The sequence below is a fragment of the Aulostomus chinensis genome, chromosome 13, assembly GCF_037954235.1.
Source record: "Aulostomus chinensis isolate RoL2024-O1b breed Wild chromosome 13, RoL_Achi_v1.0, whole genome shotgun sequence".
Taxonomy (NCBI): Eukaryota; Metazoa; Chordata; class Actinopteri; order Syngnathiformes; family Aulostomidae; genus Aulostomus; species Aulostomus chinensis.
In genome coordinates, this window is record NC_141332.1 from 11,104,689 (window position 1) to 11,131,468 (window position 26,780).

At 40.6% G+C, this 26,780-nt stretch overlaps 1 protein-coding gene across 4 annotated transcripts in view; it reads right to left on the reverse strand.

Moving 5' to 3' along the window:
- Positions 1 to 721: 721 nt before the first annotated feature.
- Positions 722 to 26,780, reverse strand: part of ctnna1 (catenin (cadherin-associated protein), alpha 1) — a 77,210-nt gene continuing 51,151 nt past the window's right edge. For all 4 annotated transcript variants that reach the window (XM_086223155.1, XM_086223154.1, XM_086223153.1 and 1 more), the window contains 7 exons: positions 25,887 to 26,087; positions 24,821 to 24,972; positions 21,532 to 21,642; positions 19,761 to 19,942; positions 13,505 to 13,610; positions 2,916 to 3,050; positions 722 to 1,386 (listed from right to left, as the gene is read on the reverse strand). In XM_086223155.1, the coding sequence (XP_086079281.1) occupies positions 1,096 to 1,386; positions 2,916 to 3,050; positions 13,505 to 13,610; positions 19,761 to 19,942; positions 21,532 to 21,642; positions 24,821 to 24,972; positions 25,887 to 26,087 (1,178 nt within the window). In that variant the 3' untranslated portion in view covers positions 722 to 1,095. The remainder of the gene's footprint in view (positions 1,387 to 2,915; positions 3,051 to 13,504; positions 13,611 to 19,760; positions 19,943 to 21,531; positions 21,643 to 24,820; positions 24,973 to 25,886; positions 26,088 to 26,780) is intronic.

Consider the following 26,780-nt stretch of genomic DNA (forward strand, 5'->3'; position numbering starts at 1 on the left):
GGCTTTCTAAAGAGTGTGCATGATGCAAAATGTTGATTAGTGTTCAAGCTTTAGGACAAAGAATATAAAGAATAAGCAATTTAAAGTCAGCAAACTCTCCTGCTTTGCTTGCCTTCCTCGAGGCTGCCGAGAGAAAAAAATATTGATCCCTCAATTTGGACCCATTCTTGGATTGCGGAGGTGTTTGGTCTTGTTGACAGAAAATGAAGCTGGTCGGCTTTGGAGAGGACTGACACAGTCGTCTCATTGTTTAGCCCACTGGCTTCTCCCAGACTTATTTAGTCAAAGAAGTTTGTCTGCATGGGTGGATGCGTGCGCTTTCAGTGAGGGATTGAGCACACGTACCCCTGCTCCTACTGAGCTAAACAAAAGGCTTCAAGAGTCCCCGTTCAGGCGCTGCTGCATTAAGTAAAAACACACGAAAACTTGAGATGTGTTATAAAGAGATGATAAATGTCGACTAAATGGATAAAGGAGCACAAATTACTGATTGACAGCATTAAAATATTGTCCAACAACAACCGAAGCTTTGCTTAGTGGCGTTGAAGTCACAATCATACACATGGAAAATATACTGACTTTGGTTGCTCACAGCTTGACCCAAACATTTAAAATCTCCGTTGACCCCGCGCGTCCAAATACTCTACAATTATTGCTGGAGTTCAAATAAGGCAGTCGAGATTTTTGCATAGTTGATATTTGCAGTACAGAAATGTTGGTGATACAAGTAGTAAAATGAAGTCCCCACGGTATTACTATAAGCCAGTTAGAGTACAAAATAATCAAAAGTCTCTTGGAATTAGTTTACACAATATCTATGGAATCCACTCTCCCCCCCAATAAAGAGAATAAATGGGAGCTATTAAACAGAAATGCCTCGATCCACTTGATTCCCTTCTAAGTGTATTTTCAACCAAACATCACGGAGCCAACCCCATCTCACAGATTATAGGCTGAGCTGGAATATATCGGGTCAAATGGACAAGCAGTCTATGCAAAGCTGGATTAGGATTTTCTTTCTGTTTGATAGAATGACAAGCTTCATCAATATATAAACTCATTGGTTAACATTAGTGTCCTCTATGAGGTCTAGATCTAGATACTATCCATTGCTTTGAACTCGCTCAGCGCCTGCACGGGGTTGATGTGCTTCTTGTGAGATGACCTCTTGACTCGGTTGGTTTGGCCGTCGTCCTGCTTCTCTCTCTTCACCAGAGGCTTCTTCTCGGGCGCCTTCATCCTCCAGGAAATGGCGGGCATGTTGAGCGCTTCCATGCCTTTGCTCTTCTGGTATTTGGTAGAGGCCACGTAGGAGGCCTTGACTGTGGACACCACCGTGTTCATGAGGTTCTTGGCGGCCTGGATGAGCGACATGGCGCTGTCCAACTGATTACAGCAGAGACAAATGGGACATGAGAAGAGGAATGGTTAGAGGGGAGGAAACAAAGACTCCATTGTTTATAGCCAGAAAGCAACAACCTTTCCAAGTTTTTCTGGCATACCAAACAGATGTGAGGAATTTGAGAATAAGGAAAAAGGTCACACTAATTTAATCTCCACAATTTAAAAGCCTCAGAGACGGTGGTGACACTTCACTGGAAGTGTTAGAAGCAGAGTCTCATTTCAGCCCCATCGAGGGGGGGGGGGATTCAATATGTCATGCACACACAGGAAACCTATTTAAATTCATTTGACTGGCAACTAAGTGGCTAATTACTGATTAAACAGACTTATAAACATTAGCCTGTATGGTTTTATCTCAAGCAGAAATAAAGGTTAGTCAACATATGGCCAAAATTAGGCTTTACAAACTGAAGAAGCCACTACTTCTGTTTCCTGTTGACTTAAAATCAAATATCTGCTGCTAATGAAAGTAGCAGAGGATACTGTGAGTAGATTCTGAGCATTTTTTATGTATTTGGGCACTGCAGTGACAGAAAATAACCCATTTACTTTTGTGATTCAAATATGTTCCCACTAGGGATGAAAGTGTGGAGAGCTGCAGTATGAGACCAAGACTACATCTTTCACATTTGTTAACTCTCCACCGATGAGGGAGCGTGTTTCGGCTTATTTCAAATAACCTTTGTCGTCCAGTACAATTGCTCTGCTAAGCTTAAGTGAGGATGATGGCAACCCAGAGGAAAATGGCCCAATCTACTGGAATCTAAGACCTCTGAGCTCATCAATTGCTTTTATTGATGCCAGCATGTTGGACAAAAACGACCAGCTATATGTTGCAGCCAACAGTTGCATCAGACAGAGGAAACGAAGGTCCCTAATGCAGCGTCATTTACAGTGAATGATAACAACAGTGGTAGTTTGTAAAATGATCATTTCAAGTGGAAACGCCAATAACATGCATCTTTCCACGCACAGTGGGCTTCAATGACACAATACCACCGGCGGTATGTCAGTAACTGAAGATTAAGATCTGATGTTTGACCAAGATCGCCTGTTCAACACACTATGCAATTATTCTCTCATTTCACTGATTTTTCCATGATGATAGACTGTTACTCCCACAGCTCGACTTGCCCATCAGCTTCATATCTTTAAGAAAAGCACTTTTAATTGAACCCTTTCAAATGTTATCAGGCAGCCGCCTCTCCTCTGAGTAGATTAATTTGCTTCTGCCTACCAACAGTGGAGATTTTGCACACCTGAGCATTGTTTTGACTCCATTTCACCTCAGATAAACACACATTACTGTCAATGCTACAAGCCCCCCCCCCCCCCGAAAACTGATCAGAAATCAATAAAGAATCAAAACCAACAAGGAAAATCCATAATGGAAATGTTATGAAAAAAAATGTTATCACTTCCCATCACTGCTCTTCATTTCGTGCAGAGCCGGAGAAAGTAAATTATGGATGTGTCCCTGGTGTCCAGGATTAAAATGATATTGAACTTACCCCCGAGACGACCAGCTCTCCTCCCAGATTCTGAACCTCAGCCTTGACTTTGCTGCAGATGTTCAGCTGGTGGCAATACAAGGCGATACGCTGCAGGTAGGCCAGCAGGTCCTGCTTACAGGCTGAGTCGGGGCACTGCAGGAAAGACAGGAAGAGGGCTCAAGTAAATAAATCTGTACATCAATGAGAGTAAAAAGCTGTGTGTTGTGCCTGGTTTCTACCTGCATGCAGGCGGTGCAATGAATCAGTTTTTACTGGTATGGTTCAGGTGGAATATTTATGCTATTCCACAGACATTGTGATCTCACATTTTATCAAGATGAGTTAATGGCGGTGCGACAGGTAAGGTAAACACCCACATTAGGGACACGCTCAGAACCAAAATGACAAAATGACGCCCACAAGCCGCTAGATTGATAACGTCTTCACAGGGATGAGCACAATCAAGTCACACAGAATGCAAATTATATCAGGAAGAAAATGCATCTGTCAATCAGTTATATTTAGGTGGCAGCAATACTTTGTGTCATGTGTATTAGAAAACACAAATATCAGATGTTGAGCGTTAACAGCAGCTCTGTTTATACAGATAAGAAATTAGGTTGCAGAATTCAACAAAGCCATCAGTCTAGCTGTCAAACCCTGGGTCCTTGGGAGAGAGGAGTCAGAAAACGCTTCATCCCTGCTACTTAAACGATGACTAAAGATGTGAAGGTGAGTATAAACTCAGTGGAAACACACTAACAGGCATTTGTGTACGGGAAATGAATTCTCAGAGGGAACATGCGAGGGATGAGAGGAAGCTTAAAATTAAAGTTTCTTCATGTTAAAAAGGATCTTTTTTTTCTTGCCAGTGTTGCCAAGTGCTTGCTGATGGGGGAATTCTTAGGTCTCTAAATTTATTAAGAGCATGGTCTAAACCTCCTCTGAATGAAAAGTTCCCCAAGATAACTTCTGTTCTTACTGGGCACTGCATAAATAAAATTGAATGGAATTAAAATGGTGCCTCACAATTTGGAGGTTCACTTCTACGTTGGAACTACTGCTCACTCTTATTTCCCGCTAAGCAAAGCAATAGTGTCAAATGATGACTACGAAAACTATGGGAGCCATGAGAATAAATAAATGAATTTAAAAAATACACAGACTTTAAGAAAACTATCATGAAAGTCCCTTGAAAAAGAGACGATACCTAATAATGTCCAGAGTGACACTGAACAAATCCATAAGCAGATCTGTTGCCAGACATAAACTGAAATCTGAAAAAGAGACAGACATGGACTGTGTGTGTGTGTGTCTGTGTGTGTGTGTGTGTGTGTGGAGGTGAGCATTTTTGAAGCTCAAGCACAGCAGAGGTCTATCAATTCATCTGGGGTCCGACCTGTATGTGTAGACTTGATTGAATTGGTGGTGAGTAAATATTAAAACTCTTGAAGAGGCAGGCTGATGCCTTGTGTTCCCTCTCCAAATGATCAGTCAGGTCAGCCCCCAAAACAAGTGACAACATCAACGCAGCTTCAGTTCCACAGTACATTAGTAATGTCATTCGTTTAGCTCAACAAGCCAGCAGACTCTCTTTTCTCATATTACATCTGATCCTTAAGAGGCGCAAAAGTTACATTGCGAGGCAGCTGGATTCATGAGATCACACGAGAATCCAGCCTGCCATGCCTCACGTTTTTGCTTGTGTCCTCACAAAAAGTAGTTTGACCAATCACAGTCATTTGATGTGACGGGTGTGGTTTAGGTGTGATAACAGCCCTCTCTCCAAAGTTTCTATGGAGGACTTTCCAGATGGTTCTGTGTCGCAAACAATCTGGCATACCAGGTTAGCAACAATGAGTCCCTATAGTGATACGGATCTTTCTTTGGAACTCGTTAACTAACAAGAGTGTGCCAGAGGACTGCGCCTATTCTCATTGAGTGAGTCGCTGAAGCTCGTCACCTGGTGGCGGTGAGAGAAGTGGATCAATGTACGAGCGGCCATGTGTTCCTTATGGTAGCAGTGAGGGGGACCAGCTGACCGGACCAATTCAGCTGCTACGATCTCATCGTTTGAATTAATCACCAAAGGTAGAGCAAGGGTCATGACATTCCTAGCATAAATTCATTATTGCAATCTCCAGCAATAGTTTTTGAGTCTTGAATCTCATCATAATGAGCCCTAGGTTCTACCTCGGAACACCATCTCCAATCCCCTCTCTAGTTTACTGAACAAGCCCACTGCCAACATAATTAGGAAGAGTAATTAGGCCACAGTATCATTCTTTTTCTGCTCATCAAGTGAAGAATGTAGACACCCCAATTGGACTTGAATGCTTAACATTTGAATTAGAACTCAGTTACCTGCCATGCAAGACGCATGGCAGCAATGAATCTGACATGGCTGAACTGACTATTCTGTCACCAGAAGGTTGTGGTTCTTCACAAAGACCTGGCTGACCATGGGAGTGAGCAAGGTGGTGTTTTTAGTCAGGAAATACAGGCGGCATTTGGTGATGCTTGACCGTTTGTGGGAGGAGTTCGATGGCAGCTGCTAATTCTGCATGAAGGGAGAAGTCAAAGGGTGTTAAGAGCAGCCAATCATTTAATTGACGGCATTTCAAGTTGGTGAGATCAGTGCTGTAGAAAAGTGTGTACCCTTGTCTGCATGTGTCTTGATGAAATGTAGCAGCACTCTAACTGTATTCCAGTGACAGCATTTCCATGATTTAAGTACATCACTTGACAGCATGCGAAGAAAACCACATTTGATTTTTTTGGGGGTGGGGGGGGTCAGGAATCACATTTTTTTGACACTTCAAACACTAACTTTTGATGAGACTAGTTCAGCTGAATATGTCAGTATCTCTGGTGAGTGTATTGCGCTGCTCTGAATGTAGCGCGCTTAACTCCCAGACTCACAAGCACACATTAATGCATGCATTTCCACACCGACTGTGCCCATTCACATATAGGATACATCAGAGTAGCGGGACTCTATAGCCGAATAAGATCATATCTACAATTATATATCTATACTAACCTGTTAAAACTAATGCAGTAATAAAAGCCCAGCAATAACTCCTTGCCTCATGAGGATTCAAATGATCGTTTTTTATTGAACCTGGTTATTTTGGATTCTGTAATTAATGGCGCTTTTGAACTGTACAGGTTTATACTGGGAAGGTGTTCCTAATAGTTTTGTGTTGAACAGTGTTAATCAGGATGCTGCGGAAGTCTAAGGCCACACAAATGATTATGTCAACCCTTACTGAGAGCTCTATAGATGTCCCATGACTGTAAGAATAAAACGGACTAAGTTGTGTCTTTATCACCACCATTCCCTCCTGATTAACACAAGGATGGGCTAAGTGGAGAGGAGGGAAACGTAAGTTGGCATTCTATTAAAGAAAGGTATTCAAGAGGAGATGAGGGAGAGGAGACCTGAAGGGGAGGATCATCATACAGAAGAGGTGTAATACATAGCCGGGAGACTGGGGAAAATGGAGGTTAAGAAAGAGCCAAAGAAAAATAAAGTAGTTGGTCCAAAAAAAAAAAACAAGGATGAAGAGTGAGCCAGAGGGGAAACGGTACGGAGTAGTAAATAAGGGGGAGATATTCAATAGGGGAGAAGAGAGGTAGACAGGAGAATTCAACTGAACTGTAGTTGGTGGGGTTGTGTGCAGAGACACACACATACGATGGCAAAGACCTGCGATGAGGCTGAATGCAGCAGCCATGCTAATGAGGGCTTAGGGAAGTATTCCGATGGCTAAGAGCAGGCCACTGTGAAAGCATCACTTGTGCTTGTACTCAGCTCAGCTGCTGGCTTCACTCAGCACTCAGGAAACTCTGCAAGGCTGCTAGGACGGTGACATGTGAATACATAAGTTGCGCAGGGAAGCGACAAGAACACCTCGGATTGTTTTGAATGCAAATAGAAGCTGAGTGTGATTACCTTGTGCGGTATTCACAAGCCTCTGACACAACAGTGCCTTGGTACATTCAGTTTATACACAGGTACCTTATTTTCCCAGGGCAACTGTTGGGCCTTTGTTTTTACACTAAATTGTATAAATTATTAATTCAACAACATAACAAAAGAGAATAGAATGTGGGTGTACTTGTTCAACCTATACATTTCTTAAACATACCTGGTTCTTGAAAAGGACTTGTAGCCTTACTATTAAACTTCCATACAAGCTTTTGCTTGATCTATGTTTTCTAAAGCTGAAGTTTGCCAAGTTCTCAGGACCATCCTAGGACAGTCTCTTGCCTTTTCCAAAGGCTGTGTGGTCCAGATGCACTGGGACAGTTAACCTTGCTTGGTCAGCTGCTATTGAGAGATGGAAAAGCAGGGAGGGGTACATGAGATACTTTATCACAAAGCTTTGGGTTTCTGTTCAAGGCAAAATAAAAGAAAAGGTGAGCCACAAGCTTTCAAAACGAGCCAATAGTACAAGAAATGTTAATTAAGGGCTTACCTGTAGTCTCTTAACTCTAACAATGACAGGATAAATCAATTAAAAGGATAATTTGTCCGTCAAAATTTACTGATTTTAATTCTTTAAGTTACAATTACGACATTCTCTTGATCAAGCTTCTTCTGAAGAAAATGGGTTTGTTTATTTTCTTTTCACTGTAGCTAATTAAATATTTAGAGGTTTTGGGCGGTTGGCCAGACCAAATGATTACAACTGGTAGCTACAGCCCTACTCTTCAGGTCTAGCATTGAGGGAGTTCTTTAGATAACAAGGTAAAACCAGTCAGGTCAAGGGATAGTGGTTCAAGTTTAGGGTACAGTTACCATACTCATGAGGGAGTTGTTGCAATTGTGAGTGACACTCCATCTATGCATTCTTATTAAGCTGTAGCTCTACAGCAGGGCTTGCACCACAGTGCACACGCAACAAAAAAACAACCCACAAAAAATAGAAAGGAAGAGGCAGGAAATGAGACAACAGGAATGACTGAGCAGGATGTTGAACAAAGGCTTTACTGTGCCACGTGTTGGTTAATGTCCATGATATAAATGATGATCAGGAAGGTCAAATCCCATCATTGGAAATGCCATTCAGTTTCACTGAATCCCATTATACAGAGCAGGGAGAAGCCGAGTCACTGTGGTGCTGCTGCTGCTGCCCAGTACTGACCTTTCAGGACTCTTCACCCAGAGGAAATGCCAATTTCCAGTATTTACTGACAGCAGCATTTTAATGTGTCGTTGCCAGGAACCTATTTGGGAGTGCCACAGGGCAATGAACTCAGGAGATGGGTCTTACATGTTTTGCTTTCCCATAAATTGTTTAAAAAAAGTGATACTCCCACTGATTTCAGATATTTAATTGAGGCAGTATACGGTTTACGTTTATGGTTCGATATGTTCTGGATATCAGGGCATTGATAGTTGTTTTTTTTTGGGGGGGGGGGGGGTGTTTAAAATGGTTTACTCAACAGTTTTTTCAGTGAACCAGCATTGTTCCAATTTAGGGGATGCTGACTCGAATCAATACCCAAGTCTGACATCCAGCCATGTAAACCTAATGCAAGTGAAATATGCGAGTATATTGCCGTTTTCCTGCCCACTTGTCTTTGCCATCTTCGTCACCGACGTTAAAATAGAAAGTGAGATGCACACAAATAGCACAACATTCTCAAGCTCTGATTTATCTCCCTTAGTGGGTTTAGTGCACCGCACACACAAACACTAAATTTCTGCATGTTCTGTTCCGTAAAACAATGCTTTTATTGACCCATAACAGCAATGACTGGTATGTGAAGTGGGGACTTGACTGGTGTAGCTAAACCATGCAACCAACAACAGCTTTCATTCAGGTGAGCTTCACCCGATGGAGGTGAATTTCTAGAGTCTCAAAAGAACACAAATCTAACACTGTAGACCATCGGGTGTGTTTCACCATGCTGACATCTAAAACATCAGCGTGTGTCAGATTGTTGTGGATAATGAGGATAACTGGGTTCCAACCTGAAAAAAACAAACTTAAGGACAACAAACCAAAGGGCACCTTCATCTGCCATTACACCTCAAGAATTGCTATGAGGTTTTCAAGTGTGGAGAAATACATGTTACAGTTAGTCCAGTGCCATTGGTGGAAACAATGCTACTGAGGATATAGGCAGAACGCTGCACGGAAAAGTTGCTCTGTTACTTAAGGTGGAAACTGAGGTACAAAATAACAAGAAAAAATGATTCTGAAGTATGCAGACACTTCGACTCGTGAAAATGTTGGTGATCAATATGATTGTAGAATGTGCCTCAAATGTATTTGTGAAGACAGGAGAAGACTTTAAAAGGCATGGAGGAAATTTTTTTTTTTAATCTTAAACAATAGTTTGACTGCTGGATAAAATACTGAGCAGAGGAAAAAAAAAACTCTCAGTTGAAGTTGAGTACGGTGGTGGTTTCGATGCTCAATCTAGTTAATCTGCTTCAACTTTAATGTGCTCTACATTAGATTTCGTCTGTCTGGTGCCGATCCTGTTACTGTTGATGATTTAATATACAAAATGCCACGGTCTACCAATATCAATCAAGATTCATTTCAAACAATGATGATAGTCACATCTCCTCTCCTCACTGCACCTGTTTAAGAGATGCTCCCTATTTGCATAAGGCCAATTCAATCACACTGCCACTTGGGAATCCTAATGTGACATTGATGCAGACAGAGAGTCTAGGTATGACAGGAGAAGATCAAGCTGGGGGCAAGTCAAAATGAGTGACTGAGGAGATAACCACAGGGACCAATTAAATGGCCATTATCAATTTTTAATGTTCATGCTGTACCCAACGGGCATCTCACTGTAGTGGTTGTAAGCAAAACTGATAACTTAACACAGCTGCTGCAGCACAGGTTAAAGGCCCATCCAATTTCAACAATACATCTTGGCTAATCATTTGCTCGTTTTAGAAACTTTAATCTCGACTGGCCAGAAACCTTATTACTTGAACTGTTAAAATTGTAATTGCTCTAAAGGCATGAAAAACCCAAGCATTTACATTTTTTGCCTTATACAACCTCTTCAGCTCAAATCGTAATTGAGCTGTCGTAACTGTCTGTATACCATCTCAATACAATTCCATGTTCCTTTCCCTCAATTCTCCAAGTCTTCAGTAACCAAACTCTTCATAATGGCCTCAGCATTGATGCAGGAATCATTCAAATACTGAATTACCACGGTTGAATGCCTTTCAAAACAATCAATTGAGAGCTGATACATTTCTCAACCAGCACATAAGGCAAGCTGCTCTTAGTTGGGCTGAACTGCAGTTAGCTGAGGGATGACCCTTGAACTGCTGAGCTGAGAATTTGTGGGCTCTCCGGGTGATTTTGCCTCTCCACTGCAGTAGGTAATTTACAACCCTGTCTGCTGTTAAGCGTCTAGAGCCAGAGCCGGGATTAGACTGTGACCAGCAATAGAGCCCATGGATCACTATAAATCTCCACTGATTGAATGCAAATTGGAAAAGTACACTATGTATGTCAGTATACATCATGAGAATAAAGCTTGCACAACACACACACACAGCAAAGCACATGCCCATTCTCTAAATATGCAAGTCTTATTTTATGTGCATGTGTTTGAATGTGTACATGCAAGTGTTTATGTGGTGAGCAGGCAAGCAGCAGTTATTTATAGGCTACACAGTGGCTAACACATTTGCATTATAAATCTCAATTACATAGCATTATTTGTTTACCAGCCCGCTTAGATGGAATTCTGAGATACCCTGCAAGGGGGGGGGGGGGGGGGGGGGTGTTGTCATAAATTCTTAATAAACTGCAGTGCAGACCTTTGTACAGCACTGACCTACATCCTGCAGCTCATCACAGCACTACACTCATTTATTTAAAATTTAATAAGGCTTGATTACACTTATTTAACTGTTTTTAAGTTACCCAAACCTGGAGCATGTCCATCTGCACATCTCCAATGAACAGAACATGCAGAAACACACCATGACACAGTCCTGCAGAGCAGAACGAGGGGTGAGATGCTGTGCTATCGGACAATCTGCTGATGTTTTATATGAGGAGTAAAACCTCATAGGCCCTCCACGCCACAGGCACAGTGCGCAAGTGATTAATATGCCTAGGTTAATGAGCAGCTCCAGCATTGCCTCTGCTCCTCTGTCAGTATGAATGCTTGTGTCTTGGTGGTGATTCACTTAACCGATGCTGGTAGAGTGTGCAGACCAGCCCAACATGCCATACCTTGGCTATAAGCAGGCCTGCGGCATCCCCTGCTTTGTTAAGAGATATGGCCCTAAATATAAACTGCCTGTGTAAATAAATAAATTTTAGAAACTGCCACCTGGCAATTATACTGCTAATTAAAGGGCAAAGCACTCTTAATGGATTCATCTCTCAAGAGGGATGTTCCTCCCCTCACACAAATGCACTGCCCCCTCTTTCTACCTCTCCAATCTCTCCATCACTCTCCCCCACAACTGCACCTCCCTCCCTGGGAGCACCGGGTGAGTGTCGCCTGGTGTGCTAGACTTTTGGTCTCTGCTGAGAGAGAGAGAGAGGGGGGCTAAGCAGGACAGCTGGATGGGTTTGGAGGTTGGAGGGGTCCTCACTCTTGGCAAAGACTTCTGTTCCAACAGCCAAAGCTCTTCATTTATTCATACTTTGAGTGCTTCAAACCCCAAAATCCCCTAATAGTGTACACACACACGTAAACACACACAAACACACACCACAAAAGATATCGAAAATAGTGCCTACAAATAGTTGAGGATTGGAGAATAAAACAGTCATCCAATTCTAACACATCCATACACATTCTGCCTGCAGGAAGGCAAGCCAGTCAACAAACGTGTTTGTATTTAGGCATATCGAGTCACACATATATGCACGCTCACACACCTGCACAGTTGCCCATCTGTTTTCTTTAGGGGATAACACCGTTTTCATTAAAGTGAATAAGCATCTTCAAAAGTGGCAGTGAGGCATAAAAAGTCACTTTCCAGAACATCCTATTCCCTATTCAGATGTTTCTGATACAATTAGGTCAGTACTGGTAAGTGTTTATTCTGTGTAATAGATGTGGGCCTGGAACATGAAGGATCTGAAGGTACCTTAAATAAAATATCTGAATTGCATAGCTCTTAGAGAACAGCAGCTCATTATGTCACACTGCTGGGGGCAAAATGAAGAGGTTTCCACAGAATATGCTGGCATGATTGAACGTCCAGTTGTGTAGCAATGAGATGCAGGTGCTTCATACACTTTAAATTCTAGTAAATTTGATCAATGCTTTTAATTGGCATGGTCTATTTTTCTGCCAGCTTCAGTATATGAGGAATGTCCATCACACTTGCTTCGGCAGTCCAAAACACATCTCTTCTCATGACACCATCAACCAGCAGAAGAACACCTATGGCGTCAAACTACATCCTCCCTTAATCAATTTTTAACTAATGTATTACAATACTGTTATATCAAATTATCAACAAAACCAGAGGTAAAGTGAGACTAGCAAAGCCTGTAATGTCACCAACACTGATATCTTACAGCAAACATCTAAAGCCAATGTGTGTCTTCTTATGCGAGCGTTGTTGAGTGGAAGTGCAAGAAACCCACAGAGGGTACATCTCAACCACAGATGCTAGCAATGTCTGCACCAGAGAAGACCTCAATCTGACAACCTTGTCTTGTTGCAAACATCAAAACCATGATTTAACAACAAAATGTATACATATTGCAGACGCAGTGGAAATATGTCTCTGCCTTCGAGATGGCACATGAATAAGTTGGGCGATAAATCATGGACAGTGTCTCCCTTAGGAATAGTACAGTGCAAGTATTTAAGTGAGATATGAGACCATGGATAATTGAATGTGTGTTTCCCTATGTCAAGGACCGTAGTCTCAGAGGTAAGGGGTAGATGTAGAAAGATGATGGAATTGGGAGTTGGGGAGCTGGAGCTGAAGGAGAAGGGAATGGGACTGAGTGTTTGATCCTGAAAGGAACTGGTATGAACTGGTGAGGGGTGTCTCATGAATATGACAGGTGTTACTATCAGTGGGGTTTTACTGTGCAAGCTTTTCACATTGATGAATCATGAATGAAAGTAAAAATATAAACTAATGAGCATTTATACATGTATTTAAATGAACTTCATGTTTTTTGTGTACTACAATTTGCAAATATCATCTAAGAGTAGAATGAGGACTGATTTTGAAAAAAAAAAAAAAAGTATAGTCCTATTAATGAGGAAATTTTAAATGCAAATGTTCATACCTTCAGCAACATGGTACACTCTTATCTTCTACCACAGTTAGCACTTACAAGGGAACTAATCTGATACTGTTATGGACTCAACAAAGAAATATGTGACATTTAATTTCATTTTTATGCATACGCCCAGGCTTGTTATCTTGGATCAAACATGAACACTGTGTTGCAAAGCTTGAGCAACAAATGTTTTTACTACAGATGTTTGTCTTTTCTCTTGCTGCCATTGTTGCTTATGCATCAGGCCCACATCACTACAACTGTAATTATATGATGCGGTCAAAGTCCAAAGGTGGAGCTGTACATTAAAGCCTCTGGGATACAGGTTCATTAACAACTTACATTGTCAGCGATGGTGCGGCCCAGCTTGTCCATTCTTGATCCTGCCTCTGCAATTTTCTTGGCAGCACTGATGACATCAGATGTATTCTTCAGGGGCCCTTTCCCCCTAGGAAGAAAACATGGAAAGATCAGCAACAGTTTCAGATCTTCTGCAGCCTTATTCAACATACAGAAGCAGTGTCTCAGTCATGAAGCGGCTGTTTGTTTTTTGAAGGTTGTTTATTATTCAGAGGCAAGTATGGATAAAGAAGCATGACTTATGGCAGGCAACCAGTACAGAGATACATGGGTACGTTGGGGCACGGATGATCCGTGCACACAAAACACAAAGACACTCTGGTACCATATTGTTCAGTCAAAGCTGAGAACGTTTTATAACCCATTAAACATAGAAGTGCAGCACTCAGTCTCAGGGCTGTCCTTAAAGAATGGACCATGACCAAGTGCTGTCACATTACTATTTAAAGCCATGGCTATACTTCAAAATTAGGGGATAAAACTAATTTTCCTATGGTTTCAGCACTCCATGCACAACACATATTGATATGCTTCAAAGATTGTGATTGCAACTTCACATTCAGGGAGAGCTAGGAAACCCTGATTAGAGGCCATCAGATTATTATTAATAGGGAAAGGATGATTCAGGCATTTCAAAATTCAATTAAGATTATGAGAGCCAAAATTTGTTAGTGAATCCCGATTATCACTGCATCTTGATTATTTTTTTAATCAGGAAATGAGACTGACTGATAATCATTTTATCCTTTTTTCACCAAATTTCTGTTTATAAAATTTAAACACCTTTTGTGATCAGAGTTCCACGTTGTGCCATGGAAGGACAGACTGAATGAAATGAATCACTGGGTTAGAGGTATACAATCTAGAATCTAGATTCTAGATGAAAAAAAGTACAGTATTGATCCAAAAATGATACTGTCATCAAACAAAAAACAATACCAACTGAATATCCAAGTAGGAATTGAACTCATAAATCTAAATACCAGCGGAAATACAAAACAACTGCTTGTAGGATTCGTAATTGAAATACTAGATGAACCAATGGAAAAATGTTTCTTCTGTAAGTAAAAACAATAATGTCAAAATTATTAAAATCTATCAGTAGTGGCATAATATTAATCATATGAAAAATTCTTATCAGCTGGATTTAGATATGGCATGAACAATACAATATGTCAGAACCCTAAACTAAATACAACTTAACAGTTTCTAGAGCAGCAAGAGCATATCTCCACTCATCTCTTACTAGAAACAAATTTAATATCTTTTTCTTGGTATTTTGATGTCGGGAATGTTATTTTACTGACACTAGCCTGCAGCTGAAACTACATTTACACTGATTGGCCACAAGTTTTGTGTCAACGAAGCTAAACTTTTGGCGTACACAGACAGATTTCATTTTAGTTTTTTCCCATGAGTTTGTTGCGCACAAAGCAGTAAAAAAAAAAATAAATAAATTATACTTTGATGAACAATTACTTGGAAAAAAATTACAAGTAATGTGACTCTGACTATACTTGTGCTTGATTTACAGTTGTGTATCGAATAGGCAGTGTCCCCAATGGTGTTGGTACATGTTGACACATACCCTATGCTGTAGCCTACGGTGAAGCCTTTTGTGCTCCTCCTTGACACTGTAAATAGGTGCTGTGCCCACACAGACAGCTTTCTGTCTCACATCATCACACTTCTTCCAACACATTTTCACGTAGACTCCTCCTCTTGTCTGAGCTCTTTTCAGCATTTTTTTCCTTAATGGCATTGTCCAACTTTTATTAGCTCAAACTCCCAACACTATTTCCTGCTTGCTGCTGATTAAAGTATGCAACAGAACTCAACACAGAGGCCTACAAGTCCCCCGCTGTCAACCAATTGGTGTGCTACTGCAGCATGACCCAGTAAGACCACCACAGAATTGTAACCTTTTAGGCCCTAGGGACCCATCTATGGGTCTCCAGACAAACTGTATTCAAGTAAAATCCCCAAACCCTTTGGGTAGCTTAGTGTCCTGAATGGTGTACCAGCCTTGTTCTATCTTAACAAAAAAACTGAGTATAATCTATGTGCTTTGTGATATTTCTATCAAATTTGGTAGAGTTATGGTGAAGAAGTTTCTGAACATATTCAGCTGTATTTCCTTGAATAGGATCATTGCCATCTACTGTCTAATCTGGTAAAAAAAATAAAATAAAAAAAATAATAGGCAAGGTGAAAAAATTAATATTTTTCCTTTGCTGCATCACAAATTTATCTTGGCCAGCAGTGAATGTCAGTGGGAGAGATTCCTTGCTTTGGCACTTAGAAAAGAGCTTTTAAAATGTTTTTAAATAATCAAGCACATTCCCGATTTCTGTATCAATGCATTAATCATTGATGAAGGAATTGTGACGCATCTCCAAATCGATTATATTTCTGCACCCCTGCATATTATAGCTGCCATCAGTATCAAAGCTTTTAGTTTCTACATAAACTATCTAGTTTAACATATTTGGTCACTGTCCTCCAAGCTGCTTTGAAGGATTTATTAGACGACAAGTGAGGCGGGATAAAACACATCATACTGGTTCATAATCAGTGGCTGAGGGAAAAACATTACACACACCATCTCTCCTTCGTATTGATATTTTCTTTCAGTTGTGGGGAGAAAAAAAAGAGAAGAAAGGTACTGACAGTAAGTCCTCCATTTTAATGTAAATGCTTTGGTCAGGTCCTAATGTTACACCATCCAGTCTCGAGTCTTCTTCAACCAAACGAAGTCAGACCCAACGCAGGTCAGTCCAGCCCTGATCTGACCCACTGTAAAGCTTGTCAGCCATTGGCTGTTTTTCTGCCCCCACAAGGGACTTTGGGACACAGTTGGCAAGAAGCACAAATTGGATTCAAAGCTGCTCTCTCTAGGCTAAAAAAAATGAGCCATCCAACCCAGAACAGATGGAATTTTGTGTTCTGTTCCCTTGCTTCCTCTTCCCTACCCTCCCATCTCCAACACTTCCTCTCTTGTGCTCTCCCTCAGCTGCTCTGCTGTAAAGCAAGTCAGGGTCTTAGTGTAAGAGGCCACGTGTCACTGCACAGACTGGAAGCTCTCCAGGGACAAGTCAACCCCTGGAGGAAGAGCTGGAGGCATTGTGACAGCTTTGGGGTAACAAGCCTGCATAGGATTTTTAATATAACATCTTCCTAATATAACATTTTCCCAGTATAATGCCATAAACAACCACTGATTCCTCAAAAGCCATAGAAATTCTTTATACCTAAGAAATACATGACTACTTCACATAACTTCAACATTTCCAGCTCTGCTGAAGTGGCCAAGGACTGTTGTGAGATAGAGAGGCACTAAGCACCAACCACAGAGACAAACAAGAGAACTCCTGACGAGAGGGCACAGTTGCAGGATTTTCATTTCATGGAGAGGGGGCTGGGGACTGGAGGACTGCAGGACTCTAGATGTGTGTGAACCTCTCTGGAACATGCACTCAAAAAGCACAGAATGCTCTCAGACAGGTGGCTCCCAAAAATGTTGCATGTTTCCAAGCCACAAATGCTTTATTCATGAGCGCCACCGTGCAGCCATAAGCGATGCAGGAGTCAACAGGAATAACTCTCACTCTCTACAGATTTGTCAGGAGAGGTCCAGATCAATTACCTTACAGAGCATTAACCTTGGCAGGGCTTTGTGCCAACTCAAGGTTGGGGGGGCAATAATTTGGGCGCAGGCTGAATTAGCTTGCTTCTGACCTTCCATGTGATACTACCATTCATGAGTGAAGACATAAAGTGAAGACATATATTCCAGATAATCATCCATGTGCGGTACTTCACACACACACACACACACACACACACACACACACACACACACACACACACACACACGTTGCATTACCAGAATTTGGTCAATTCTCTTCTTACAGGTAGTCACATAACATAAATTATATCAGTACGGAATCTGCTGACAAAATCCAACATCAGCTGGGTTCTACGAGTTGTTGTTTTTTTTTTGCTATTTAGGGGTAAAAATCATTTTCTTAACTTGGATTAGAAAAGATCATGTACCTTAACTTGGAAAATCTTAGTTGCTGGAATACACAAAATGTTTCAAATGCATCCAAACTAAACAAACATTTACAAAGCTGATTTATGGCAGAGGATTGTTAGAAAGACTTCCATTAAATGTGCAGGAAAGGTGAAGGCTGGTAGTTTTCATAGTTTAGAACCCAGCTGCTGTCAATACAATTTACAGGGATCCAGGAGAATACAATATTCTTCTTCTTGCATCACTCAAATGTGAGCCACTGAAATGAAATGTAGCCTGCAAGTTACAATTTTCTTGCATGAAACTGGATGATGAACAAACACTGTTTTCTAGTATAGTGCCAAAAAAAAAAATAAAAAATAAATAAATAAATATATATATATATATATATATATATATACCAAAACACAACAATAACAATGTAAATATCTCCTAGCAATATTTAGCGCTCACATTGTCTTTTAAAATGTGTGCTTTGGATTTTGTTTCTGCCTTATCCCTTTGGGACTTTTAGTGATGTATAAAGCAATAAATAATACTTATATTCATCTGAGCTCACTCGAAGTTCTCCTAACTGGACTTAGGTTCAAGAGTGGTGGAGACTTAAATGCTAGCTCCATCTTTTTTTTTTTAAATAAACATGCACAATCCTGTACCCCTCCATCCGGAGAACAGCAGTCATTATGTGCTTCATACTGTGTCAGCCTAAAACAAGAAATTTGCATCAAATTAGAGAAACCATATGATAAAGTAAGGCTCATGCTAACATGAAACATTACAGTTTGGACATGGCATGGCTACCCCCACACACACCCACACAGATGATGCAGACAATGTCCAACCCTTGCCTGTTAGGAGTCTGTAAGTAAGAGTAATATTTTTCTAGTTTGTCATTTGCACTGCATTAGCAAGTGTTTACAGTGGCTGTAATGCAAAAGGCAGCAGTCAGTTTTCGATGTCCTTCAGCTAAAGAAAGACCAATAAAAAGTTGCTGGCTGGCTGTTTTGGAATTCTGAACTTCGCTACGGCTTGCCAACATTGTACTTCTTCGGCCAAGGAGACAGGATCTTTGACCTATTCAGATGCAGACAGACAGTATTCATCTCAGAGTATATGCCCACAGACTGATATGCCTGAAATTTGAAAAAGGCATTAATACAAATATACCACCAAGACACACACAGTGTGAGGTACATGATCGTGCAGAGGTAAAAATGTTGTCAAACTCCAAGTACAAAAATCGTATTACTACACACATTCAAATATCAGCTCGAAACATTTATCAGACACACAAGATATGGCATAAAATAGATGAATTTCAAATCTACTATTTATTAAAACAACATGTACTACAGTGTAGAGTGACCAATTTTGATTTTTTGGGTTCAAACTCTTCTCTTCCAGCTTTATTGTCTCTGCAGACACTGACAAGGGTGAATATGCCTTCCTTGTAGCAGCCCTGCTGAGACAGACTGTCCTTTTCAGATTTACAGTACACACCCAGCTTTAGAGAGATTTGATGCACTGCTTATAGCCGTCCATGTCCTTTAAGAGTCACTGACATTCAAAATAAATGTGGCTTAAGTTTCAAATCATGAGGTAAACTTATATGAAAGTAATCCCTGTCAGCAAAAAGCTCAGGCTTCAGACTGTCGAGCAGATGTCAGCTCATCACGGATGTCTTTAAACCTTCATCTGCTCTATGCAGTGCACAGCTGCAAAGTACAGGGACGCTGCCCCTCAGAAGGTTTCCTGAAGTTGCCCAAACAGAAGAAAATGGGTTTGTGTGTGTGTGTGTGTGTGTGGGGGGGGGGGGGGGGGGCTTAAGGACAGAGCTAAACCAGATGAATTTAAAGATATCAAGAGAATATTTATGAATTTCTTCATATGCTGGGAATAATGCAAAGCTTCTGCAGTAGAGTAATAAGATATAGGCCCTCTTTCAAGAAAATGAAGGGAATGAAGACTGAACAGAAATGTTAAAATACTGTGTAGCATTGAGCGGATATGGGAAAATGTTGGGATAACTGTGAGGCAAATGTTTGATTGTGCTTGACACAGGCTCAACTTTAACTTGCATCCTATTTTGAAGGCATTTCACTTGAACAACACAACTTTATTCCTGTGAAATCTGACTACAAACTTTTAGATTAAATAAGTGAATTGCTCTATAAGTTCAATATTTCAATAGTCCAAACTCACCTGGTGAAGTCTGTCATCTCCATCATGATCATGCACATCTGCTTGGCCAAAACAATGATGTCATTGCTGCTGTCATCCCACTTGGATACCTCAGCATCCAGTTTGCTCTTCTCCTCCTGGAAGCTGGCTACCTGTTCTGCAATCTTGGCCTTCTGCTCCTGTGGCAATTGAGCCATGATAGCCTAAAGGGAAACCATTAAAGATTATAGACGGTTAGTAGCATACAGGCCATTATGTGTTACCATGATATTTTGTTTGACATCATCCCCTCTGGTTAAAATGGATGCACATAAGATTTCTTGATAGGCAAGAGCATGGTGCTTTACAAAATTAGAGGAAACAATCACTGTGTGGGTATGGTAAGCTAAACCAGTGTTAGGCCCAAATGCTGAAATTTCGTCTCTGTAATGCCTAAATGTAGGCGTGTTTAACATGAGCAAAGTAGACCAAACATTTAGAATGTCCACAACCCGCTGTTACACAGAAATTTACACGGTGTGTCAGTGGACATTCGATCTACTACAGTTCCACACTCTGACACAACACATTTTTCTCTCAAACAAATCAGTGTTTGCTGCTCCGCTCATTTCAATTCCTCCATGTATACACGCATATAAACTAAACGAGGCAAACGTGGTGCTTTCTCCTCTCCCTTTTCACAATATAATCTTTTAAAACAAACAGAAGCATTATGGAATTGAGTCTGCTTAGGTTAATTTGGCGTTAGCTCATTTGGAGGAGGGGGGACATGGCATTTTCTGTCACCAACAACAGTCCCCGTACACATTTTTGTTGCTCCATCTCAATTGAGGTCCTTGAAAATTTAAGCGTCATACAAATTAAATTAACATTAATTAAATTAAAGCTGTAGACAACAAACTTTAATTTACAGAATTTGGTCTCCGGCCACTGAGGGACAACATTTGTTCTGTGTTACATAATATGTGCAAATTCATTTAATATCATTCCCATCTATCATCTTGGTCTAGACACATAAAGGGGCAGCTTCCAAACAGACATTCAGATACTCAATGAATGAGCTTGTGAGGCCAAAGTGGGCAGACACTTAAGGAGGAAATCGAACATCAGTGCAAGAACATTCATTCCATTACTTGTAAATATGACTCTTGAGTCACTGAAGCTTGAGTTTAACTCATCAGGGGAGTACAAAATGGAAAACCTCTACCTAATAAAACACGTAAGTTCATCTTCAATGAGCTAAACAAACAGCATTGATTATGGATTTTGAAGTCTAATTATCGCTTTATTCTTGAGGACATTAATTCAGTTTCCTTACAAAGTTAAGTGTGAACTTAAAGTGGGCTACAGCTGTTCCGTAAGACAGCAAACACCAACAGACACAAAGAAAATAATGGCCTGTCAAGTTGAGGACTGTAGCATCATCACTCAAGACAACACAACAGAAAAATCAGCAAACAAAAGCAGACTTATCTTCTTAGAGTGTTTTCCCATAAACCTACGTAGTGCTTAAAAAGTCAGACCCAACCATTCAACATGTCAACCACCAACACAATTTCACAGGTTCAATTTGGGACAAGACATTTGAAATCTTATGTATGCTACGTAAATGACTTACATTGCAATCTGATGTGGTATTAAGCGTAACAACTCTGAGATAACAAGCCAGGAAGTCAATATTCAACTATATTCAAGAAGGCCTCAGCACTAGTGAATATATGTTCACTTCTCCCCCTTTCCCACACCGTATCACCGATTCTATTCAAACTGCGGATAAAAATTGAGTACTCACCCGTGCACTCTGGCCAGCAATAAGCTGGTCATCCTCTGTCTGAACGCTTGTCCTGCTGCGGACATCAAAGTCCTCAGTCTCAAAGTCAGAGTCATCCAACTCCTCTGGAGTCTGTAAAGGGACAAAAAAGTTAGAGGAAGGAGGAAAAGTTAGACATATAAAAGGTGTAGAGAAGAAAAACAAAGAATAAAGGGGAAAAAAAGGCACAGAAATTTGTTTGGACTGAGAATATAAAATATTGGCATACTCCAGCCTTTTGAGCACTATTAAATAACCAATCTATGACGAATGCCTTGGCGCTGCCAGCTAGGGCAGCATCAGATAAATGTCTCTTTTCCTCCATAGCTCTGTACAAGAAACTGTAAACTCTAAATGAATTTGTAAATCAAGTCTAATATGCTGCCTGTGCATTTTGAGAGGAGGAAATGAAGGTGCGAGCTGGTATGAAACATATTGGGAGCATATGTCGCTGCTAGACCAGCAGGAGAGGCATGAGTTGTACTCTTCCAGAGAGCCTGTACTTCACCTCTTCACATGCTTTGGATGCAAATCCAACCACAGGCAACTAGTTTTTGCATAAATATTAATATTCAAACAAGTTTCTATCTCAACAGCCATGCTTAAGGCAAAATACAATACTGACTGACTGAAAAAAGTATTTGGTGGTGATACAGGCAGAAGGAAGATGATGTGGACAGATAAAGGTGTATTATCATGCCTGTGCTGCTACTTGTGCTTATCCAGCTGTCTCAATACCTCCGTTCTGTAATGGATTTGGAGCAGTCACATCTAAAAATAGCTGAAGGTCTCTGAACAACCTTACTCGGCTTTATGGAATGTAGAGATGCTCTTATTCTCCAGTGAACAGAGGTATGGTTTCAGATACAAAGCTATAGTGACTCAAACGCATCTCTTTCAACCCAGACAATGCTGTTCAGTGGGGCAGAGATATCACCTGCTGTGGCCTGTGCAACAGATAACCTGAATTTGGGAGGCTCAGACATGATAGCAACCTATGGAATACTCATGTAGGAAAGTGACACCAATGGCCTGCAGTTGCACAAAAAAGTTATTTGTTATGTTGTTGTTTTTTAATTTCAAGGTAGCATTGTTATTGTAATAGATTAAATCTCAATACTATTATTTAAACTGTGACCAAATACATGAATCAATATTTAATTTTATGTTCTCCTGGATCTCCACTGTGTTTGGCTGAAATATTCTTTTCACCTCCATAAGGCATGCATGAGCAGATGGTATCTGAATTGCAATGGTTGAGAGAAGACAGGGAGAGAGCTAAAATTTCAGCATCATGAAATTGGCCTGAGGCTAATCTAGTTTTTTTGTCTGTTGTTATAGATACGGTCAGTGCAGTCCAACAACAAAATACAACACTGGTATAATTTTTGTGACAGTCTGCTCATAGCCCCTGTGAGTAGAGTCTTTAAAAGCACAGCAGGCAAAATCACCTTGTGCCATGACATCCAGCACAGATCCTAAGGTAGAGACAGCTGCCCCCCCACCCTATCTCACAGTCAGCAACTTCCTGACTTTGAGACAGTTTGATGACTGGGAGGCATATTGTCGGGTGTCACTGTGGGTGGCAAGAGGGGTCTGTCCACCTGTCAAATATCCAAGGGACATCCAACATAGGTTGCCTGTGCACCACTTACTCAGGTTAAAGACTTGTCAATCTCAAGCAGCCCCAACCACATTCTTGTCCAGGTAGGCCATTGTGTAGCAAAAATATATGAGGGTTTACAGAAAGATGGCTACAGACTGATTGGAGTGTTGTCATGTCATATCCTATCATGGTGTTTATAATGCAAGACTGTTTTTTGAATGTTTTAGGGGGCTTGCTAAGTTTCACATGTAAACTGTGCTAAAGGAGATTTCAGTGAAGCAAACTGTTCTTTTACATAGAAATTAATGTTTGGATATGCTTGCATCCTCTCTTTACAAACAACAAGACAGCTGTGTAGATGGTGCTGGAGATTCCACATTCACCCAGCTCAACAGCTGTGCAGCTTCCTACTAAAGAAGCACCACAAATCTGCAGTAATTTAGTGACCATTTAATTTTGTGTAAGACTAACATTACACAAATACTGTTATTTTTAAAATGTTGGGACACCTACACACAGTATTCAGCCTGTTCCACAGGGTGAGTATATCCATCTGTATAACAATAGTGGATCTGGGGCAGACAAAAACTGAATGTCATTCTCTGAATTCCAACTTATGAATGCTAATCAAAACCACCAACTTCAATCACTTGCTTATTATAATGCAAATATTGCATAATGGTTCCTCTCTCATTTCGTTTTGGTCTACATTGGAGCAGCATTATTAATGGAAACCGAAGCAGGGTTTTGGAGCACCACTGTCAACACAAAATGTGCTGTCAAGACTAATGATTAGAATTCAAAAGATTAAAGTCTTGAAAATAATGAGAGATGGCATAAAACAAGTTTTCAGCTCATAGTAGCTCAATGTAGTAAATACATAATTAGGTACTGTTATACATGAGAAGTACATTAAATCAACTTATTCCTTAATATATGAAAAATCAAGCGTGGGCAGCTTTAACCAGTATAGAGCTTTTGGGACTTAACTTTGGAGCTGGAAAAAATAATTCGTTTTCAGCTCACTGTCAGTCAATTAGATAACCCTTCAGTGGCTACCAACTACCATCTGTCTCACTTATGGTTCTACGTGAGCAAAGGCTATTAATCCACAGACGACGACGTTGTGCTACTGTTACATTAGATTGCAAGTCTGGTCAATTAGGTTGGCTCCTGCCTGAGATAAGTTAATCATTGGCTTGGAGGACTGCACGCAAATAGTTTCACACATGCCATTAAAAATAACATCTGCTGCAAAACTCGTAACTGTTATGCCTGACAGACCCTTTGTGCAGCCATATTATAATCATGTAACACTACTATAACCAAGAATTGTATGATATGGATGATACTGACACTGTTGAAATCTCTTTCAATGAACTGGATATTAATTTGAACATTTTCCCTGGGTTTAAGGGTCTTTAGAGCAATTAAAGCTCTTTCATATGATCAAATGAGAGGTAAAACATCAATGTAAAAAAGGTAAAACCTTCAATACTCTACAAAACAAATACTGACATGACGAAGCATCATCATTCCTGACAGTCAGGACAGAATAGGGAAGAGTATAAATTTTTACATAATTATATCATTTAAAATGAAAAATGTGGATTATTGGCTCAGGGCAGGGTAGGAAACAAGTTAAGTGGGCATAACAGAACTTACTCTGATCATGAGGACAGCCTTGCGAATGTCACGAATGCCATCATATACCAGACGGGAAGCATCGATGAACTCATTCTCATCCACAGGTTGCGAGGGGTTTGCACTCAAGGCCTCCACTGCAGACTCTATTTGCTCCGTGAACCGTGGCATGACTGAAGGAGGGTGATATGAAAGGTGAGAAAAACACTGATTCACTTAAGAAGAAAAAAAAAAAGGAAAAAAAAAAAGGGCAGGTTCATTTCCAAAATAACCACAATGTAAAAGACCGCAAATTGTTAAAATTACTACCTGCATAAACCCACTGGGTACCAGTAGCATGGATAGAAAAAACCCCCAGCAAGTATATCAGAGGAAAAAGGACAGTTTACCAAAGCAGTAAGTGAGTCTGGCTTTTATTATTTTTAATTATTATTACTTTTTATATCACTAACCCAAATTAAAGGTGATTGTCATTATTAAACTTTGGCAGATTACATCCTGTGCTGTTAGTTCGAGAAAAAGGGAACAAACCGCTTTAGGGAGTAGATTGGCAGTTTCTCAATAGGGGGTTTCACAAAGCTCTCCCAGTGGGCATATATTTTGCTCATTACAATAGAAGAACAGCCCCTGAGGGCTCTCGTGCTCATCTGCACTAATGGCTTAGGTTTCTTTAACTTCAGTATTTAGGATTCAGCTGGGCCTTCATGAGAGAGGCATGGATGTCAGGATACAGATGAGAAGGTACCAAGCAGAAGCACAAAGGACAAAAAGATTTGGTTTTAACACAGAACAACAACAAGTGATACAGCCAAAAATACAGTGAGTAGTAATGCCAATTAAGGCTTTTATTTAAACACATTTACAGCCTATTTTAGGGTATCTGAAAACTTTTTAAAATTTTTGACACTAACATTCAACTGAGCTGCTTCAATAGCATAGGGAGAGAGTAATCCAAGTATGTCTGGGATGTGACAGATGAAAACATCTTATTATCTGTAAAAGTCAAATCATTCAAGTGCATGAAATTGCTGTCTCACGGCAGGAAAAAAATGACTCATTTTTCCCTTGCATAGTATATATTTGGTACCTGTGTTAGTGAGGAGTTTGGTGGCCTCCAAAACTTTCTCAGTGTAAACTCCAGGTTCATAGTTGTCCATTTCAGATGTGACCACATGGACAACTCTGGCAGCTCGGCCTCGAATAGCCCCAGCAGTGCGATCCAAACCATCAACGTCTTTCTCCTGAAGAGCGATGACACACTTATTCACATCCTCCAGGATGTGGTTCTCTGGGGACAGAAAACAATGATGCAGTTTGAAGTATATACCATGTGTTGATCAAACATCTGGATGCAAATTTTAATGAGTCTGTCTGGATAAAGAGGTTGGAGGTCAGTGAAGGAGTTATCTTTAAACTGCAGTACTTCCAGTTTTTGATTGTATGTTTAAGCACAGGTTTAACAGACTTCAATCAAAAATGGAGCATTTGTGTACCACTAATGAGAAAACAGAATGATGCAGGAAATCCCCGGCCCTCATGCTGTGTTTGCATAGTCCTGGCATTAACAGGGGCCACAATGATAAGATGAGGAGGGCTGAAGACAAATTCCCAGACTGCTTATTAATGGAGGGCCTGTAAAATGCAAATGTCCATTGTGTAAATTATGGTCTGTCCTTGGCTGGAGGTGAGAGAAGTCACTCTGCTTAATGTTAAATGAGAACTCTTCAGACGTAGTCCTGACCAGCCATTTCTGTGCTTTAACACACGTGACAGGATGTCAATTTCAGGTTGAGTTCTGCTGATGCTTCAGTGCTCTCCTTGGTTGAGTCCAATCAGCCTTGGTATGGATGTCTCTGGTAAATGGATAACATTCATATAGCGCCTTTCCACCTTAATGGCACTTAAAGCACTTTACAATGTAGCCTAGTTCACCCATCGTCACTCACTTTCCCAGGCATGTTCAAACTGGTGGTGGGGCACT